This window comes from Mixophyes fleayi, chromosome 3 (genome assembly GCF_038048845.1).
Source record: "Mixophyes fleayi isolate aMixFle1 chromosome 3, aMixFle1.hap1, whole genome shotgun sequence".
Classification (NCBI taxonomy): domain Eukaryota; kingdom Metazoa; phylum Chordata; class Amphibia; order Anura; family Limnodynastidae; genus Mixophyes; species Mixophyes fleayi.
The window spans coordinates 171,450,787-171,473,088 of NC_134404.1; the positions used below are offsets into that span (position 1 = coordinate 171,450,787).

Below are 22,302 nucleotides of genomic sequence, written 5' to 3' on the forward strand. Positions count from 1 at the left end.
GACTCTAAGATTAGGGTCTCCAACACCACAGCGCCAACCTAGACAATATAAAAGGGTGGCAGAAAGAGGCACCCGACTGTTCAGATCTGGCCACAGAGGTAGGCGGAAGGTAGGTGTCGCCACCAGCCGCCAATGTCTGAGAACCATGCTCTGTGAGGTAAATGAAGGGCCACAGGATAGCTGGAAGCCACACTCCTTTAGAAGCTCTTTAGCACCCGTGAGAACCTGGGACGTGGAATCGACAGGCACACCAGACCGAAGCTTCAGGGAACATCCTGGCATCGGAAAATTCCACTTAAGGGTCTCTTGATTATGAGCAGTACAGGGATGACCTGAGAAATAAGTATGGACGACCTGAGGACTAACTCCGTAGTGCCGCCAAGACTACACCAAGAGGGCAAAGGACGTCTCCGTGGAGAGAGCATTCCCCCTGGATAATTGCCTGCCTGCTGAGATCTCGGCCTCCCATTTATTCATGTCGGGATAATGGTCAAAAATATGGGAATACGACACGCTGCTCAGGCCATAACCTGGTCGTCTCTCACACTGCTCTTGGGCCGCATGTTTCCCCGTGATGCTACAGAAATGCAACAGCCGTGGCATTATCTGACTGATTATCTAGAGGTTTCCTGATCAGGCCCTGCTGGGTCTGACGCCATATCCTGTGCACCAGATTTTTAAGTACAGTCTACTTGGGAAGACTCAAAAGACCCTGAAACCCTAAGGATCCTATTAATTCGCATGCATCTAACAGACTAGAGCCTCTTAGGACCGGGGTCCAGGACCTGGTTAACGATTGACCACACTCCTGACTGACTGGATTGCCACTGTGAGAGAGATAGACCTGTGGGTTTGGACAGAGTGATGATCTGCGAGTCCAATAACCTGGGAACCAGCCCCTTTCTGGAGAATTTCCCTCTGGAGATGTCAAGAGTGGAGCATGCAAACATTACTGCCTCAAATGCTGGTACCCTGTTTTCCAGAAGCCTCATGTAACTGTGAAGAGAAAACTTCTCTCCGCGCCAGGAGCATCCTTTCCCTGCGTCGAAATGGGAGGGCCCTTTCCTCCAGTAGGAAGACCCTGTGGGACCCAGTATAAAAGATGAGGTCTAAAAAACGTATCTGCTGTGGCAGATCGAGTGGGGACCTATGTAGTTTCTGCCCCCAGACGTGCGCTTCCAGGAACCAGATGTAGATTTGTCTGCGAGAGAGATGACAGAGCCCTCGGAGAGTGGTCGTCCGGACAGGAAACTATTGTGACTCGCCGGGAGCGCCGTCGCGCTGCCATGACCGCCATAACCTCGGAAACCCACAAGACGCAATGTCCAGAATAAAAAGACAGAATCCTGAGCCGGGACTGAAATCTCTGTACCGCCCAAGACTGACTGGTACATGCAAGAAAACCTCCATGGTGTATATTTAAGCCAGGAACTCTCTCTGTTCACTGCCTGCAATGACTGTGCGTGGTGACTATATCCAAAACAGAATGCAGGCCTGCCTGTTGAGGGACTGCCAGCTTAAAAAGAACGAAAGGATTCGTCTGTGGGCCAGGAAAAGGTTGGAACAAAATCTCCGGGAATAGCACCAGGTATATAGGTTCCTCACCTAACTGCACCTGTGAAGGTACTATATGCTCCTATGGGAGCTAAGAAGTGAGTACGCGATGGGGCAACTCACCCCCGGAAAAAAGGAACGAAGGGTTTAAGACCGTCCTTGACGTGAAGCTGACGAGAAGAGATGTATTCTTTTTTTTTTTTTTTTTTTTTCAAATCAGATACTTTTTATTGAATTTTTAGTCACATATAACAAAAAAGTGACCATACAAAAACATTTAAACATACACCACAATTAGTCTTAAAGTGCTTCTCAAATACATCAGGTATTTACAAACATAGTTATACGGAACAAGCAATATATACAATAATTGCAACATTCGATAATTGGTCATTAATCTCATTCCAGTCCTTAACAGGACATTAGTGAGGCACATTTTATAGCCTATACCATTTACGACTTTATCTTTACAGAAATTAACAATTCACGAAGTGATCCACCAATCCTATATTATATATTTGCAACATATTAATGCATAGGTTACACTCCCAACACCTCCATACTGCACATTTCTATAATCCACATTTTTTCCGTATATTTTGTAGTTTTTATTATGTATTTATTTTAGAATTTATTTTGCACAGAACGAGCCTCCTCTCCCAGACATCTAGCCCCTCCCACCGTATTTTAAGCTTTAATCCAGGGACTCCAGATCATTCGAACCGACTCTGTATTAAGATGTATACCACATAGACCAAATTTTTGGATACTTCGCTTCAGCATTTCTACTAGTATCTACATATTTTTCATGTTGCATTGTATTATTAACCAGGGCTCTCCATTTATGAAAATCGGATGGATCAGGTGCCAACCACGCCCGGGAGATCATCACTTTAGAGAGTGTCATTAAATTGAAAATATAAACAGCTGGATATTTATCAATTAGATCATCCAACGATAGACAGATTTTGGGATTCAAATGGGGAGCCATTGGAATCGTATCAATCACACATTTCCAGACCTTCACCCAGAAAGCACCTACTACTGGACAATCCCATAGCATATTATTATTATTATTATTAATTTTTATTTATAAGGCGCCACTAGGTATCCGTAGCGCCGTACAGGGACATGCAGAAACACGATACAGGGTGAGACAGCACGGTACAGTTAACAAAAAGCACAGTAACTCAGAAGCTCAAAGTACAGCTAGATGAAAGGTGAGAGCCCCCAGTGGTGAAGCTAGAGGGGCAGAAGGGCAGGAGGACCTCACGGAGGAGACAAGGAGCTGGAGAGCAGAGTTAAGGTGGTGGAGAACAGGAGGAGAGGAGGCCCTGCTCAAAGGAGCGTACAATCTAAGGGGAGGGTAGGACGGACAGAGACACAAGGGTGGGAGGAGGAAAGGGGGAGAACGCAGAGAGGGAGAGGGGGGAGAGGAGAATTACGAGGAGGGAGGCAGGAGGAAGGCAGGATAGGGAGGGCGGTAGGTGGGAGGCTGGAAGGAGGTCGGTTAGATTTCTGGCATATGCCAGAAATCTGCAGGGGAAAAACTACATTTTGGACAGGATGCATCACTTCTCTGACCCATACGGTGCAAACCAACTGGAGTAAATGTATTTGTTGGCACCGGAGGCAGGTTGTAGCACTACGAATAGATTTAAGCATGCGAATCCAATCCTCCTCTGTTAGCTGACCCAGATTTACCTGCCATTTCACTTTCAATGATTCTAAATCCCTAGGGGCCAAAGAACCATTAATAATTGAATAGAGCTAGGAAATAGTTTTATTTGTACCCACATTTAGTAAAAGAGTTTTAAGGGAAGATGCCTGAATTAAAGGAGTAGAGGTAGGAAATTGAGCGTTCAAGGAATGCCGAAGTTGTAGAAAACAGTAAAACGCAGAATTAGGTATCCCCCTTTCCTGTGATAATTGTGCAAAGGATTTCAATGTACCAGACTGATATAACTGTCCAATATTTACTATACCATATTTTTGCCAAATATTATACTCTCTCAATTTATTAAGCTCCGGGAAGGAGAGATTGTGCCAAAAAGGAGCAAAAGGATCGTAACCTTCACTTCCCCCTATATTTTGAGAAATACGCCAGATTTCAACAGCCTGTTTATCTATTGGGGCCACCCTATTAGAATATTTCCCCCTTAGTAATATTCCCATAGTCAGCAAGAGTGCCCCACCTGAAGCATACGCCTCAGCCTGCTCGGCCAGAAAGCCCAACAGATTAAGAGGAATCTGATCTCCCGCCCAATTAATCAAATGGGCAAGTTGTGCTGCATAATATTATATTCTCAAATTTGGAAGCGCTAATCCACCATCAGCCTTAGCTCTGCACAAAATAGACATTCGGATACGTGCTCTTCCCTCGCCCCAAACAAATGAGGAAATAAGTCTGTCTATTTTACTAAACATTGCTCGGGGGAGGTATATTGGAGAGTGCTGAAGAATGTATAGGAATTTAGGCTGTATTACCATCTTAAAAAAGTTAATCCTTCCCGTTACCGTAAGGGGGAGTCTTTTTCAAATATGTGATTTTACTTTAAAATATTCTATAACCGGATCTATATTAAGAGATACAAATTCACTCGCCAAATTAGATATCCAGACTCCAAGATACTTAAACCTTTTGGTCCACTTAAGAGAGTATCTAGACATATCCTCACAGGGAATTACACCATGGAGGGGAAATATATAAGATTTGTCCCAGTTGATCAATAGGCCTGAAAATTTTCCAAAATTATTAACCACCTCCAATAGACAGTTCAACGAGGAACCAGTCTGACAAAAACAGCAACATGTCGCCAGCATAAAAAGCTATATAATCACACACCTCTCCAATTGGAAGCCCAACAATTAACGGATGGTCCCTAATTAAGCAGGCATGGGTTTCTATGGCCAGCGCAAATAATACTGGAGACAGGGGACAGCCTTGCCTGGTTCCTCGCCCCAAACTAAAGGAGGGAGAGGTGTAGCCGTTTACAGAAACTCTAGCTGTTGGTTCCGAATACAATAGCCGTATCCATTTAATAAACCACGTCCCCAACCCGAATCTATGCAGTACCTCCCAAAGATACCCCCACTCGAACGAGTCGAGGGCCTTGGCAGCATCCAAGGACACCACCACTGCTCCCTCCTCCGCCACATGGGACAACTGAATATGAGTATACAGACGTCTTAGATTTGAAACGGTTGATTAACCAGGCATAAAGCCTGTTTGATCAGGGTGAATTATTTCGGAAATTACTAAATTAAGCCTAGAGGCAAGTATCTTAGCCAGTATTTTAACATCTGTGCAGAGTAAAGAGATAGGTCTATATGACGCGGGATAAAGGGGATCCTTTCCAGGTTTCGGCAAGACCATTATTAGAGCCTCTGACATAGATGGAGGCAATGAGCCCAAATCAAAAAAGCCATTATATAAATCCAGCAACTGGGGAACAAAAAAGTCTTTAAAAACTTTTTATATAGCTCTATCATCATCTCTCCATCTCTCTCTATCATCTCTCCATCTCTCTCTCTATCATCTCCATCTCTATCATTCAGTTAGGGGAGTAGGGGAGGAGTGTGATGAACAAAGAAGTTAAGTGCCTAAACTCCAGTCCCACCTACTATACCCCTAATGTCTTGCAGTGTCCCCAATGGTAGGAAAGAAAAATACATAATTAGCCTGCCATCAGAATTTACAAAAGCAAGATTCCTCCTACATGGCATACAGCCTCAGAAAGCTATATATTTCCAATACAAAAATACAACACAATATAAAAAAATTAGTACATATGCGATGATATACAGCGGCGCACTGCGCCCCTAAATGAAATAAATATCTACAATAAGTTTTTTTACTTGATCCAGCCAAAGAGCAAATTCCAAGGGTAGACGTGAACTTAAAATACAAAGGCCTGGAGACAGGGTCACCAAAACTCAACCACTACCCCCTGCAAAGAAGAGGGCAGAAGGATAGAAAAGGAACGGCTGTTTGCTGTCTATGTGCAAGCCCACCAAGGAGGAGATGCTGTGCAGGGATGGCACCTTCCTCTAGTTCCCATCATACAGGAAAGATGTTGACCATAATGTCACAGCAATTTAGCAGTAAAATAAAACAAAAGTTGAAAACCTAGAAGGCTGCCCCGCCTAATGTGCCCTACTCCAGCATGCACTTAGAAAACTTGAAGTACCAGACAGTCAATGAGCTATAGTGAGGGAAGAGCTTGAGCTTCTGCCAGTAAATTGTAAGTGCCCAACTGCCTGCCTCACCACCTATACCCTAGTTTTTTTTTTATTTCCAATAATGTGTGAATTTGCTCATCCTTTTGGACATGTGCAACGATGTATGCTTATTTTTACACTTAAAAACAACAACAATTCTTCATTTCTCTTTACTAACTATGAGAACCCCTTCTCCATAAGCATCAATGGTAATTCTAAAAGTTTCATCAGTTTTCTTTAAAAAATTAAAGAATGGCAAATGCATTAGAAAAATTACAAGAGAATTAAGAAACTGGAAATATAATACATTACCTTAGGGATAAGCCACGCCCTTCAAGACTATGTCTCCTGTCTCCAACTTCCATGTCTTCAGGACCTTGAGCTTCTATCGGAGTATCAGCTCTAATGATTGACACAGATTGATGCTTATCGCCGGTAAGTTGGATGTATATGTCTAGTAACCGATCAGTCACCAGGTCTAGGGTAGGATAGAGTTTCTGAATCACCTGTAAAGAAAGGGGATATTCACAGATGTGTAAGTATATGTAGTCGATGAGCTAAATTATCTTAATATTTTATGGAGCTCAATCACATCATTAAAAAAATGTGGGCACAGATATTAAAATAATCTAAAACTTAATAGTCTATAAAAGGGACCAATAATGGATTTAAAAATACCAATTAACCATAAAGCACACATTTGAAATTATAGTGTATGTATACAATTGACAAAAAATTCATATAAAACTGCCATTAATGTAAATTCAGTCTTTTCTTTTAAAGAACTATTTATCTCTACACACAAAGGAAGGAGGTGTGCACAACACATACTCAGAGGAGGGAAAATAAGAACACCCACCTAGACAGGCACGCTAAAAAACAGGGGGGGGGGGGTGAAACACAACTACCACTATTGCTCTACCAATACTAATTTTCAGCATTTCTACTGTACCTCCTTCAGTTCACTTCTACTCATGTTCTCTAGATGTATCTTGGTCCAATATTTGTCAAGTAATGTGGCATGGCTATTTTGTGGTCTGTACCAGGCACCGGCACTAGAGCTTAGCAATCTGAAAAGAGATACCAAAGTTGTTGATTATTTTTATTATTTACATTTTTATTCTAAATGTACAACCATGCAACATGATATAAATAAGGAAAATGTTTAAGAATGACAATATATTTAGTGGATAAACAATAAATAAAAAAAATTACTTTTTGCACAGGAATAGCAAAACCACAGCTGAAACAAGGAACTAAGGACTGTGCAAGAAAGAACAAAACACTCCCTTACCTTCTGGTTGCAAAAAGCTGAAAACCTGGAGCTACTTTGATGCAGTCACCTCTGCCAGGAACTAGCAACTCATCATTTTCCAACACATGAATTAACACAGATATCTATAAAAGATAAAAATAAATATATGAATTAACAAAAATCCAATATATGTTTTAAGACTGAAAGACTGAAACATTTAAGGCTTAAGATAAAAAGGACAACCATCAAGGAATTACTTACTTGTGACATTAATAGCAATTATAAACTAATTTTGAAGTGAAGTACAAACTGTTGTATTATTTTTCAAAAGGCAAAATCGGCTACTTACCACATCAAGTGGTGCATAATCAATATCCTCCAGCAAAATCCAGTGGCCACTGGCAACGGCTTGCGTTAAAGTCCCTGGTTGCCACACAAACTCCCCTGGTATGTCTGTGCAGCGATACATCCCAAGCAACATCTAGAAATCAAAATCAACCATTAGATAACAGATTATTACTAATCAAACCAAGTAATTGCTCTTTAGCTGCACAATATCTCTGCTCCGTTAAGTTTGAAAAGTACAATGAGCATTCCAAAGAGTCGGAAGGTGCATTCACTTGCAAGGTTTTGTGAAAAACATTGTACCATTCTCTGCAATGCTTCAATGACACTGACAGATGAATGTAGCAATATATTTTAAAAAGAAGCACAGCAGAAATTGGTCTAAGGAATTAATTTTTGATTATGTTACATCATATCAACAGATGCCCAAATAAAGGAGTCCCTAAAACCAATCCCTAAAAACAATCCCTAAAAACAATTAAACCGCAAACACAACTCAGTCACATTTTGCATGGACAATAAACCTGAATAAAAGTTACAAGAATAGTTAAAAGCTTGTTTTTAAGGCTTACACTTGCACCTTGGTTAAAAGGTAGCCAGAAAGTTACAATTTTAGTTTCACACTTTCCATTTGGCTTAGGGTCATGTAACTCTCTACAAAACTATCACCCTATTACTAATTATGTTATATAGTTGCCAAAATCAGAAAACAACTTCCAAATAGATTTTGGTTTATTGCAGTATTCTTTACGGAAGTGATTTACAGAGACAGACCCTACAAAGCACTCTCACATGTGATCACTTGTTATGATCATAACACAGGTCCACTTAAATGGAAGGGGGTAAAGCCCGATGCTCTTGATCCATTAAGGCATGTACACCCCCTATCGTCTTATGGATCCAAAAAAAATTATGTAACCACATATAGAATAATATAATAATACAATTTGATTGGGATTAACGATTTCAATCAGTAAACTTGGATATCAACTGACCACACTATTAGACCTCCTTGTGATACAGACGCTCAGCCTGGGCAACAAAGGACTAACTACCCAATTGAGTGGTCAAATTGGTCTCATATCTTGTTACAGTCATGATAAAGTAGACATATGAGAACAGAAAAGAAACGTACAGAAATTACAAGCAATGCATAGTAACCTTTGGGATATTGCTATAGTGTAATGATAAAAAGGATAAAATTCCTCATAACTGACAGAAATGGTCATTGGCACTGCTGAAGACTGGAAATTGCAGGAGGAATGTCGATAGAGACAAAAGGGGTAAATATGGTACAAGCATCAGGAACCTGCTATACTTTTTGTTTTACCCTGTCTTTCCTCCTGCATTAGTATAACTCAGGCTTCCTCAACCTAGCACACTCTTAATGTTTCCTTCCTTACCTTACTATCAGTTTGATCGCCAAGTTGAACCTTTAATATGTCAGGTGGCTTCAGGCGTCCAGTGACTGCAGCCAAGTGCTCCACTAAAGCCGTTTTTCCACATCCTATGGGTCCTTCCAGGAGCACAGCATTCTGATAGGAGACTGCCTGGGCAAGACTATGGAGGCTTCTACAAGTAGACTCCACCAACACAAGTGGACTATTATTCGTTTCCTACAATAGAACATGCATCAATGTTTTATGAAGTTCACTCAAGTAAACAGCTAAATGCAGAAATAAGTAAATGAGTTATAAAAAAACCTCAGGTTTGTAGAAAGGTGCAACAAGAAATCATGTGCGTCGCTATCAGAAATTTTGCACAAATATCTCAGTCATCATGACGGAAACAAACTGAATAAAATATTGTACACATTAAAATGCTTAAACAACGAAAACTAGATCCCATTGAGAGATTTTACTGAACACCATTGGGCATACCAATGGGTTTATACCATCAGATTAATAATAAAATATTAAAGAAAAGATCACACTACAAAGGTATCCTATCCTCTGGGCATTATATGTCTTCAACAACTGTTTTAGGCCACAAAGTTACCTGCTCTCTGGTCTTCAGCCATTTTTTAGTAAGTGCTATTCCACAAACTGGTACAACCCGTGAACAAAGATCGCTAGACACGATCTGGCCCTGGGTGTATTGTTGGCTTTTCTCTTTGTGCCACAAGCACTTCTCTGGATTGGTCATATTAATCCCCTGCTCAATATTCTGACTGTGCAGCTCATCCAGCCACCTGAAAATAGGAATCTGTGTCATTATTCCATTTATAACCAGCAAATGTATTATTGCGAGCCAAGAAAGAGATTACTTACTGAAGTTTGAAATGAATTAATTCATCTGTACTAAACAATTTCTTCAGAAAGGTTTGCCTGTTTTCATCAGACATACAGGTAACCAAAGCCAGGCAATGGGCAGTGTACCTGATAATAAAAAAAATAAATCATAATCAACGTTTCTACTAGCACTTTAGTTGGATTATAAACAAAATAGTTAGCTTCCTTCTACAAAACCATAATGACCTTAGGGAAAAATAAACTACAATATTAAATTCAAAGATAATAAAAGCACTATAGATATCTTTAAAAAAATAAGTGGCTTACAATGTTTTTGACAATTCATATTGTGTATTACAGATATTTTATTGTTTGCTGTGTTCCTCCACACTATGTACCCCCTTTTCCCTTCTTTTATTTTTTGTCCTTCTCTTCTACCCTCCTTCTTTACTTTCTGTACGCCTTCAATTTTGAAAACTAATAAATACTATTGAAGATAAAAACAATAATAATACCCCCCAATTGATAGTAAAATAATTTGCAAATTAATTATTTTACCCCTTCCCCTCCCAATTAAGTGTTCCATTTAGCTCTATACAAGGGGACTGGACAGATTAAGTCCTTTCTGAACTGTGAACCCACAGCATACTATGGCTTCAGGTAACAAGAAAAAACTCCACTCTGAAAATGCAGGTTGCAACCCTCTTTAAAGTTGTTCTCCACCTATCTACTGTACATGTGGGCTGATTTAAAACTGTGTTATCAGTTTGAAAAGATATTAAATCAGAGCGCTCATATTTCCTTCCATTCCATAGTCACTAGAAATGGTCTTTACTCTAGCAAAAATGCTGGCACTCTATATAAAAATAGTTAAGCCTTAGTACTGCAGACCAGCTGATCGCTTTAAACCAGGTTTTTAACCATAAGAGCAATATCACACAAGTGATGGAAACTAGTCTTAAAAGGGGCACTTCTTCCCTGCACCACTACCACAGAAATGAATGGGGGCTTGGAGCTAGCATTTACACACATTGTAATTCATTCATTACAATGTCAGTGCTTTCGCATCCAATGGTCATTTTTAAAGGTACCATTTTAGGTGTCCATGTGACAGCAATCTATGTGAATCAACTTAATGATTATTAAACATATGTTTACAGTTTCTCCCCTAAAAAAAGTTATAACAGAACTATATACTGTCTGTGCTCTCCATGCACCTTGTTATACAAAAATTATAAACTGCGAGATGCAGTTTGAACCACAATTTGTCATCTTGCCCCTTTCTATATGGTATGGAGAACAATCCAAGCAATGTATAGAAAAGCAGGACAAGAAAAAAAATAAAAATATAAAAATGTAAAAAAAAAAGAAGATTTTAATACTTTAAATCCTTTAAATCCCTTTTCTCCCTGAACGGATGTAGGCTTCAGAATAGTTCCTGTAATCCACCTGGCAATATTCTGCTTAAAAAAAAAAAAAAAACTGGAGTAGTGCTGTGGTTGAGGCATTATACAGGAGAGGAACTCTGGGAAATGTTTTACCCTTAAGTGCCAAGCTCCTGTGCCACCCTCATACCCACATGATAGCAGCATCCCCAGATAGAAAGGTAGAGAAAAATTGTGTGTAAAAAGTCTTAAATAATTTCTGATGAGCAATAAATATCACCATTCCTAAAAAACCTTCCCAAACTCATGCAAGATGCCTATACCTGCTGTATTCCTGTGACTTACAGATAATACTATAATCCAACCCCCAAGTTTCCTGTGCTTTGAACAGCATCTTGAGCCAACGCTCTACCCAGTGGCTCTGGCCTTTTATCCAGGTAGTCACTAGTAAACAGTTGCTGCATCTGCAGCCCACAAACCATCCAGAAGCAAGAGGTTCAGGTGCCAGTGAAGGAGCCCGATTGTGGCATTGATTATTCTTCTACAACAGTTGACACAGTCAGCAAGTGTTTGGTGGCCAAAAAACACCAGCAGGACTACGACAGCTTATGAATGGTAAGAGGAACCCCAAGACAAAGCTGCAAAACCAACCTCCAAACAAGGAATTGGAGTAAGCCGATCTTGTTACAGATGTAATCAGAAAAAAACTTGTACTTTATAACTATAGAAAAGTTATAAAGATACTCACCAGCGGACAGCTAAATCATGGCTTTTCAGCAGAGGTACACACACACTCCAGTCCCACATGTCTCTGAAGGAAGGCTTATCCTGTTGCAGAAATCTGTAAGCCGCTTCCATCAGTTCTCGTAGTTTTATCCGTCTACGCCCATAGCGGACTGTGCTGGAATCACAGCTCTCTAGGAAGAGTCTATGGAACACAGGTGAGGCTTTCTGGAAATACCGCAATGCAAATCTATTCAGAGAGAGAAAAAAATAAATTGTATATTAAAATGGGACATAACTATGCTACAATACAAACAATGAAGAAAATGATTGAAAAGAATGCACACTTGTTTGAAAATACATCTATAACCGGCTGCAGAGGAAGCTTTATTTTACTCAGGCAGAGCAAACTGGAAGCCCTTTAACACAATCGGTATTGATCTGGCTTTTAAGCGCTATTTTTACCTATGTATGAGCAAAGCACTAATTTAATACATGAGTTTTTCAGAAAAGTCATGACTAATTAATAACAAAATTCTTTACTTGCAGCACAATTATTTAAAAAGAGCAATAGGAGTACAATGCCCATTTGTTTATTCACATGTTATTATATTATTTTATTTTTGAGCAATATTTATGTTTTATGATAATTATTAATCAGATCATCTATTAATTTATCATCATCCATTATTCTATTATTTATCTCCATTTATGATTTATTACTGAATAGTTAATAATCGGCAATCATTAAGTTTAACTATTAATACAGAAATATCAATATTATTTCAGAATTATAATTCATTATAATGAATAAACTACATCATAGTAATAGTAAAACTGAATAAATAATAGTGGCAGCAGCTTCCACTTTTAGAATTAGAAACACACTAGGGAATTTTGCTCTGCTCGTCTTTATTTACAAAGTGAAATTAAACAATTAGCCATTTTTTGACTATAAAATATAGAACCCAAATATGTCTCTCTGTGTTCTAGAGCATGTTTAAAAAATAATATTGCTTAATTTTAGGGTGTCCTGGTGTCAGGATTGTTTTTCTTACTTGGGTGCTCTCCCTCCCCATGAAAAGACATCACTCCACAACCATAACTATCCAAAAGGGTTTGTCGAGCTTAGAAAAGGTCTAGTTATCATTACTTATTGCTTGGCCGTTTTGAAGATGGTTAACATTTTTTTTTTTTTTTTTAAAACGGAAAAAAAACTGATCTGACACATTATTGAAAAGCCATGTATCACATTGCTGGATGTACAGAAGTAGTCAACAAGATAAATGAATTTCGGTATTTGTCATATATCATTTCAGGTAGCGTTACTCACGGGAGGACATCCGGGTGGCTGGTGACAAGTCTGCTCATAGCAACACACAGCCTCTCATGAAGGTCATGGTTGATCCCGGTTTTCATACATTCTGCATTTCTCTCCAGCAGATCCAAAAGCAAAGGTCGAAGTTGTCGCCCAATTAGCAGTGTACATTCTTTGTCGAGGAGCAACTGAGACAAAATCTTCAGAATGGATTCTCTGTCCTGTGGAGTCCATATCTGAAAGACAGGAAGCATTTACCAATCTTGTTCAACCAGCTAATTATGTAAATTATGTAAAAAATTGTATACAAGTTCCATGAAAATAAAACTAACATTATAAAGTAATTTAAATGGCCTTGAGAGCCAACACCAGCCAAACTACAGACTAAACGGCGCTCAAACTACTAAGTTTGAGGCTGCTATGCGTAGTCTTTAAAGGGATCATATCATAGGATAACAAATAATTTATTCATCAAGTCCACATTTGAAGTGAGGAAAGTCTGGAGAAACCTCAAATTCAAGACAATAATTTTGCATGAGTAAAACATCAGACTTTGCAATAAAGTAATATTTGGTGGGAACAATGTGCTCTACTACCATTAGCAAGCACAGTAATGGTGATTATATCCTATGGCAACTCTAGTCAACTGAATTATAGGCTGTGTGTTGCTATGAAATTGTTGCACCATTTACAAAATGCTTTATCTAAAGGAGAGAGATTTTTCTTGCAAAGTAACAGTGTAAATGGCTTTCTTCTGTGAGTTTACCCAAATCAAGGTGCAACGGATATTCACTCAAGATAGTTTAAAAAGCTGCTTCTTGAGGATGTATCTCAAGTGTAGATATCTAAACAGCATATTACTTGGCATTGAAAAAGGAGCATTGCTGCCTCACATCACTTGGGCCATGGGTTTGATTCTGACAGGCCAAATTTTTGTTGAGCTTATATGCTCTCCCCACTTTTGCATAGGTTTCCTCCAGGGACTTCCTTTTCCCCACATACTCCAAAGACATACTGGTTGGTTTAGTGTCTGAGAGTGTCTGTATGGCAGAGAATGTAGATTATAAGTATAACTGGGGCAGGGACAGATGTGAATGACTAAATATTCAATGTAGAGCGATATATAGGCACTATATAAATAACAGTTACAAAATGAACTTGGGAGTGGTAAAAGCATGTAAGCAAATCCAATATAATACATAGGACTGCCAGTGCAGGCAGGAGTATGATGACTGTGCAGTCCTCGTAAATCTGTCTGAGGTACTTCACTCTAAGGAGGACTCATCCTCTAAAGTTTTACTGTAAAGAGGTGACGGTACACCATTCCCCATTTACACCAAAGGAAGACAGCTTTAGATTTGCCAGTAGATCTAGAAGCTCTAACATGCTGATTTTCAGCATTTATCCCCTTTCCTGTTGCATGTATAAGCCCTGAGTGTACTGTGCTGGAGACTGCCAGTTTGTACAGTACCTCTTGGGTACTTAGTAAATGAAGTGACATTTCTAACACCAAGGCAGAGATAATGCAGCTGAAGTGTCGTGTAGAGCATGGTTTTTATCCCTGTTATGTTTTCTTTAAACTTCATACTATTATTAAATCATGTTTTTCCAGCTTTTGTGATGCTTGCTCTATGGTTTATTTTTTATGCAACTATGTAGTTTGCTCAATAATTTTTCAGCACATAACTAGGGCAAAGATACTGCTGCATGGCCTTGTCAGAGCACTGGGCAGCAGGTATACACAGCTCCCTTAACTGAACAGCCAATTAGTTTGAGGAGCCATGCTGCGCAGGGTCTTCAGGGCCTGCACCTCTGTTATGCCACTAATCTCATACCTTATATATAGCTCCTAAAAGTTAGATGCCAGCAGTAAATTGTCAGGAGCCAGCTACCTAGATCTTGGGATTTGTACAGCCTTAAATACATTTAATGGGGGGAAAAAACAAATATTTAAAAAAAATATATAGCATTATTTAATCCATATCAAGTTATAAAAGTGTGATTCACTGTGTGAAACAGCCTGCATGTGTGATTTGGGTCAGTCAGAGTCTGTCTCTGTGGTTGTTATGCAATGCCCCCTCCCCCAAATCTTTTCTATCTTTTTCTTTGTATCTCTGACCATGCTTGTGGTAAACCAGTACTTGTTACACTAAAGCTTACATTTATATTAAACTACATTTATATTAAACTAAACTACAATGATTATGTTATGTTTACCATAATTGCACAGTAACTAATTCAAATTTATAAGGGATGTTGGCAAAAATGTCACCACTAATCTTTATGAATATCTAACAGACCAACTTTTCACAAAGGATTTATTTAATGCAGCTTTTTATTATGTAACTGAACAATACAAGTTTTAAAAGTGGACAGGAACATGTTAAATGCAAATGAAACAGTAGTATCTGAAAATATGCATTCACGACTAGTTTAAATTACAAACATTTTTTTACAAAACGATGTAGAGCTATTTATTTGAAATCAGTACCTATCATTTAACATCCATGATGTACACAGCCGTTTACAAAAGTCACTAACCAGAATCGTTCAGAAAAAAGGCAATATGCACTCTAATAAAAAAAAAAAAAAGCTATACATTCAAATGATCATCTAATACAAATTATTAACAAAACATTCTCAAAGAAACATACAGTTTAACAGTATTCTTTAATATTTAAAGAGACAAATTCATAATATAAAGCATATCAGAAAACCATTATTTAGAATATTCACGACTTTGTGAATCTAGCAATCTTTTATAAAAAGTTATGCTTCACACCAGGAAGTTGAGCAGTTTATTTTTTCTGGCCAATACATATATTTAAAAATAAGTTTAAGGCATTATTGTTTTTAATTGTACTGTTTTTAATCGGATTTATGTGTTCATGTTTATATTGAGATTGGCTATTTTATATAATTTTCTAGAAAGTATAACATACTGTATCATTATTGTAGTAAGGGCTACTACCCACTGATGTTAACTATTTGTATAACTTGCATTTTTAACACTAGGGCAAAGAATAAACATATATTTATATAGCACTTCACAATTGGGAACAAACACAGTAATAAAACAATACAGGGTAATACAGACAGAGATGTAACAGTCCTGCTCGTAAGTTTACAATCTATTGGAAGCACTTGTAAAATAAATCCCATTCCATTCTGTGTGACCAAACCAATGTGCGTTCATACTTGTGTCTGCATGCGTTTTTGTTGCGGTTTTGAACACTGCTTGCTCCATATCAGTGCTTTCAAAGCATGTTACAGCACTTGAAAAAGTCCATTCGTCTTTATGGGAGTGCCTTGTGAACATCCACACCAAATGTTAATAGTGGTTTAACCAGCAATGGGCTACATTGCCCCATTCATGACAATGGCCCATTGATTGCAACTGAGTTGTGCATTATATGTAGAAACCCCAGTGAAATTAATGGGATATTGACATAAATAGAGCTACCCAACAATGTTCATTTGTTTTTCCCAATTTAATAAAGATTGTCATTGGCTGGATGGCTAAGAGGCACTGATCAATAAAATGCATTATCATTCTGCAGCGGGACTCTTCCTTTGTGCTTTATGGCTACATTTGTATTATTTCCTGTGGAAAACCTGAAGAAAAACAAATCTGCAGCAAAGCCACAGGGGGACTCCATGTTTCCCTGTTATTAATGGGAAATAGTTCAGCCTGTATCTGTATCAGATGTACACTTTAGCCATGGACCCCCATCAGGAGCAGGCTGGGCCGGTCCCATAGTGGGCTACCTTGGGCTCCGCCACCTGCATTATTTTCCCTTTAAAATGAATGTTCCTAATAGGCTGCTTTTAGCAGAGTCCACCCCCCCCCCCCCCCCCAAGCTAAAATGTGCTATCTCTCCCCTGACCCCATATACTCATGTCTCTCTAAAATGGGGAAAAGTGGCATAGGATGTTTAGTACTGGAGCTAACTGTGAACTTGAGGGGTGGGACATGTTGTCCAATTTTATTTAATGTATGGCGCTTCCCCAGTCATTTCCAATGGGGCTCTATGTGTAGCACATACGCAATAACCCTATTTACATTAATAGCAAAAGCTCTGTGCTACTTGCATTCTGTATACAGGTATGTTGCATGTGAACAACATATGAAACACAAATCGTTTATATGCGTTTTTCAAGTGGTTTGCACCCTATTAAGTACTACACATCAAGCAATGATCTCTAAAGCAACAAAAAAAAAGTTAGAAAATGCTTGTGTGGACAGTTTGTATACACAATTAAATGGATAATAAATGTTAAAACTATATTGTAGCATAGTCTAAGTTTGTAGACTGATTGCTGATTATCTTGTATCCATTCTCTTAAGTGCAACATTTCATTTGTAAGGGGAAAAAACTTAATCTATTACCAAGTTAATTATGTTCATAGCAGGACAAAGCCGCATACACGTGTATTCAAAAACTTCCTTAAAGGTAAAATAAAAAGTTTTATTTTTGCTCTATTAATAAATGCATGTCTTCTTTCAAGATGTGCCATAATGCTATCTTGCACTGCACTACCCTGCTGTCAGGTAATGTTGACGACTTGTAGGAATAACAATCCGTAGTGGACTTGTTCCCAGCATGTGTTGGCCCCGGGGGTTAGATACCGCTTTTGTCTCTCCTACCTGCTTTGCGAGGTACTGCTTGAGTTCTCCGCCGCTTCTCTGAGCGATTGTGTCCAGTTCCGAGAGGCTGAGCTGGAAGTGCTCCATGTCTGAGACAGGAATAACAAGACCAGGCCGCCAGTCGGCCGAGAGTGCGCTCCAAACAGCAGCAGTACTCCACACGTGGGGGATACACCAGGACAACGGACCACTTCCGGGAGCACCGCTACGTCATCACCGGCGCGACTCTCTGCTGTCAGCGGGCTTGCTCGGTCCTCAAAAGGTAAACACTCGGCAGGACAGAGCTGGCTGGCCGGGCACAGGGTCGCCAGCACAACTCAGTTCGCTGTAATCTTTGTCTCTTACTAACATTGTCCACAGTGTTTCAGGAGCATTTGTAGTTATTTTCTAAGCCTACAATAACCAGGAGCGGGGTTTTCCCGCTAGGCCGCTGGCCTACTGATGCATGTCATTTCTGTTACCAATTTGTTAAATATATTTTTATTTTTCAACCGGCAGGTGGGAGGAGCTGGGTATCCCGGAATCTTCGGTATTATCTCGCGAGACTACGTGAGATCAGGTTTTTCCCGCTCACTCTGCAGGGAGCCTCAACTCTGACGGATGTGACAGTGTCAGCAGCGCAGGTACCGTGTAAAGGGCTTGTTATGGATGGAGCAGTATATACAGTTGGGGATTGAAACCATGATATGTGGGGGAAGCAATACAGAGGGAGCCATTATATGAGGAGACTGAATACAGAGGGGGCCATGATATGTTCAGAATCAGTATGGCTGTCACTAGGCTGTTCTCTGTATTGTATGCTATACACTAGGATGCTCTATTCTTTGTAGAGATGTTATGAGTATACTCACTGCGCTGTGTGCTGGAAAGGAGACGCTCTTTGCGTGCTGCTGGCAAGTTAAATTTAGAACTTTTAAAAGAAAATATAAAAATCATTGAGGACTCCCACCAGTTATGGAAATGATTGCTGCTTTTAGCAATCATCATCTATTTATTTATATAGCACCAGTAATTCTGTAGTACTGTACAGATAACTCATTCACATCAGTCCCTGCCCCATTGGAGTTTACAATCTAAATCCCCTAACACACAGACTGAGGGCAATTTAATAGCAGCCAAATTAACCTACCAGTATGTTTTTGGAGTGTGGGAGGAAACCGGAGGAAATCCATGCAAACATGTTTGCAAGCAATATTACAACCTATAAGAAGAATAAGAGTTCTCTCATACTGGGGGCACTCGCTACTTATCTGGGATAAAGTAGTGAGTGCCCTCACTATAAGTGAAGTTCTTTTAGGTTGTAATCATAGTATTTTTTCTTGGGGTAGCTCCCTCTGTGTCATTGATTATATAAAAATGGGGATAGCAATACCTATAATTTAATGCTAATGAAATAAAGGAACAGATTTACTCACTGAAATAAGTCTTTAGATACAAAGATGATTATGTGTGGAAGTTCCTTAACCCCCTTTTTAAGGCTTGTTAGCAAGGCCAGCATATGTCCTCTACTCCTGGAACATTTTGTTATGGAGACTAGTATCTTTTGATTGTATTGGGTTTTATAACATACTTAATGAATTGGCATGAGTACCTTTTAATGATATTGGACTTCTTTCGTTCATCTATTGTTTCCCCTAGGTCACATTCTCATGCACTGGTGTATTTAGCTAGAGTTGAGAAGACATTGTATAGGTAATTGGTATAGGTATAGGTCTTGGCTGTATATTTGTCCAGATTTTAAGACTAAAGAGCTTCCTTGATAACTAGGAATGGAGTTTCAATCTTGGTGGAAAGTTTAGATTGATTTTCCTAGGTCTTTCAGCCCAGGTGCTCCAGTTTCCTCCCACATTCCAAAAACATACTAGTAGGTTAATTGGCTGCTATTAAATTGACCTTTGTCGCTCTCGGTGTGTGTGTTAGGGACTTCAGACTGTAAGCTTCAATGGGGCAGGGACGGATGTGTATGAGTTCTTTGTACAGCGCTGCGAAATTAGTGGCGCTATATAAATAAATGATGTTTGAGGGAAGTTTTTTTAACACGTTTTAATACAGATGTGATAGGTGTGTGTTATATGAGCTATTTCAGAGATCTAGGAGTTTTCCCTGTTTATGTAGATAATTCATGTTCTATTTTGATTCACTTTTTGCTCTTATTTGGGGAGGTCTATTATAAGGGGTAAATTTATCAAGCTGTGGCTTTGAAAAAGTGGAGATGTTGCCTATAGCAACCAATCAGATTATAGTTATTTATTTAGTACATTCTACAAAATGACAGCTAGAAGTTGATTGATTGCTATAGGCAACATCTCCACTTTTTCAATCCGCAGTTTGCTAAATGTTATTCTAATGTTGTTAGTTTATTAGTGAGATGTGCTTTATCTGTTTGCAAGCTTGCTTCTTTTTACCTCCATTGTTTTGTTTTTTTTATTTGTTTTATTTGGTTTTCATCCCAGTGCTAGGAAGTCTTGTTTCATAGGTAATGTTTTAAAGTCATACAGGATTTTCTCCAAAATCTCCTTTATTTAAATTAGTCAGGGAAGTCACTGTTTCCTTTATTAAGTTGGTAAGACTATTTCTGGTGTTGGAGTCAGTCTTGATTATTGGGACAATACTTGTATACACAGTATTTTCTGTCATCTGGGATTTTCGGACTGGCAATGTTTTGTGAGCCAAGATGGCGAGGGACAAGCCTGGTTTTCCACTTGCTGGATGGGAGGTTAGCCTCCGTTTGTGGTACATCAGTATTTCCACCGTTAGCTATCTTTTTGAGCCACAAATTTCTCCAGGAAGATTTGAGAGGTTTTGTAACACAGACTGTGACAGGATGGACTGCCTATGCCACCCTGTCTGTTGTTGCTGGGCTTACTTTGCAACCGTTCCCTTTCTGTATCCCAAACTCGCCCTCTCACCGTAGTAGGAGGGGCTTACAAATGCTGCCACCACTGGACTTCTTTACCGACATCCAGTAACAGGTTTCTTCTGGGTAACTGACACTGTATCAGGGTTGCTGTGGATGGATTCCCCCCCTGGCCTATCACACTGGCCAGAGCCGCTGGGTAGTGGCAGAGCAGTGGCACTGGATGTTGGGTCCAAACCTCAGAAACAGCCGGGAACGGATTAGATTTTTGGTCTAAACTGTAAGTCACAGGATTTTCAGCATGGAAGATGTTTTCAAGCAGTTCTTTGAAGCAAGTGATGTTTATTTGCTCGCCCTGGTTGAAGGTACCAGGGAGCAGGTCAGATGGACTATGAAGAACAATTTTCAATACAAGACAGTGCTTTTTATACAGATTTGAACACAGCCCAACAGGTTAAGCCAGCCGACTAAGGTCTGAGCTATTTTTAGAATCAGGCTGCAATTTGTTTACGCAAACATGGATTTACATGCAATGCAAAGCTAACAATATTTACACTTATCTGTGATATCCTAAAACTTTGCTGTGATTTCCTGCATCTTATTTTGGACACAGAAAATCTAAGCAGTATAATTAAACCTTCCTGTGCATTCAGGTGCTAGACCCTCACACATCAAAAGGTCTAATTAACATGGGTCCTTTCTTTAGACAGTTGCATAATACACATTCCCAAGGAAAGGTACAAAACCCCACACAAGTCATTTCCCCACATCACAATACACAGAAGACTTCCTCAACAAAGGCTTATTGTATCAGATATATACCTCAGAAATCATGAATTTCCTCTGGCAAGGTTAAAACAAACAAGTTTCTTCCCCTGGTCTCAGAAATAAAGATCTCTTTTACCAACATACCCACAATATCAAAAATAAGTACATTTGCAATTGTATAAATAAGTGCCCTGCGCTATTTCCTTTAAATAAATTTATGCCATATGTTATTTATAAGTGATCCAGTCACACAGACACTCTTACAAATCATCCTCATGCACATTCTTCAAAGCTATGTTAAACCATAGTCTGCTAACCTCCAGAATCCCCAAACTATTAAAATGTGTTGTACAAGAAAATGGCCTCTGCTTTCCAGCTCAGCGATGTAGTTATCTGATAACTACATCCATGGGTTAGAAAACGGTGGTCATTTTCTTGTAGCACACCACCTCGCATTCATTGCTGCTCTCAAGCATTTTTCTTCCCAGTTTCCTTATGATAATTGGCCAGGAAGAATATAGTTGCACACAGAATATACATGTGAGTGTGCGCGCTTATGTCTCTGCTGTCTGTCTGTGTCCTCTTTTTTTTTTTTTTTTTTTTTTTCAGTTAGGAAGTCCTAATCATTTCTTTTATTGACAAATTTTAGCTTATGTGTTATCAAACTTCCTTGTGTTTTTATAATTACATACGTTATTTATGTTGATTTATGAATTGCATATATACTGTGATATATAAGTATGGGGGTCTATTATCTATAATGTTTTGTAATTGAGGATTCCAGTTCATGTGTTTCTCCCTTAGTTTGGAGCACATAAAATATACAAAAACATTTTTAAAATGACCCTAATCATCAGAAAATAATGTAGCAAAAATAAGTAAATTTGTTAGACTTTTTTTTTTTTTTTTTTTTTAGTAACACTATAAATTTGCAATATAATTTTAAAACTGCACCAACATATATATCTTCACTTATCTCGAAATATCTCTCAATTAG

The 22,302-nt window shown here is 39.0% G+C and overlaps 2 protein-coding genes across 3 annotated transcripts in view; one reads left to right on the forward strand and one right to left on the reverse strand.

Moving 5' to 3' along the window:
• The window catches only part of MDN1 (midasin AAA ATPase 1), a 258,414-nt gene extending 240,476 nt beyond the window's left edge, over positions 1-17,938 (reverse strand). Inside the window, exons 1-10 of the mRNA XM_075202780.1 lie at positions 17,681-17,938; positions 13,048-13,268; positions 11,740-11,964; positions 9,646-9,753; positions 9,374-9,566; positions 8,779-8,991; positions 7,380-7,511; positions 7,070-7,173; positions 6,728-6,845; positions 6,088-6,281 (exon numbers count right to left, since the gene is read on the reverse strand). Of these exons, the coding sequence (XP_075058881.1) occupies positions 6,088-6,281; positions 6,728-6,845; positions 7,070-7,173; positions 7,380-7,511; positions 8,779-8,991; positions 9,374-9,566; positions 9,646-9,753; positions 11,740-11,964; positions 13,048-13,268; positions 17,681-17,767 (1,595 nt within the window). The 5' untranslated portion in view covers positions 17,768-17,938. The remainder of the gene's footprint in view (positions 1-6,087; positions 6,282-6,727; positions 6,846-7,069; positions 7,174-7,379; positions 7,512-8,778; positions 8,992-9,373; positions 9,567-9,645; positions 9,754-11,739; positions 11,965-13,047; positions 13,269-17,680) is intronic.
• The window catches only part of CASP8AP2 (caspase 8 associated protein 2), a 29,720-nt gene continuing 25,323 nt past the window's right edge, over positions 17,906-22,302 (forward strand). For both annotated transcript variants that reach the window (XM_075202781.1, XM_075202782.1), the window contains exons 1-2: positions 17,906-17,942; positions 18,179-18,303. The gene's annotated coding sequence lies outside the window, so the exon portion shown is untranslated. The remainder of the gene's footprint in view (positions 17,943-18,178; positions 18,304-22,302) is intronic.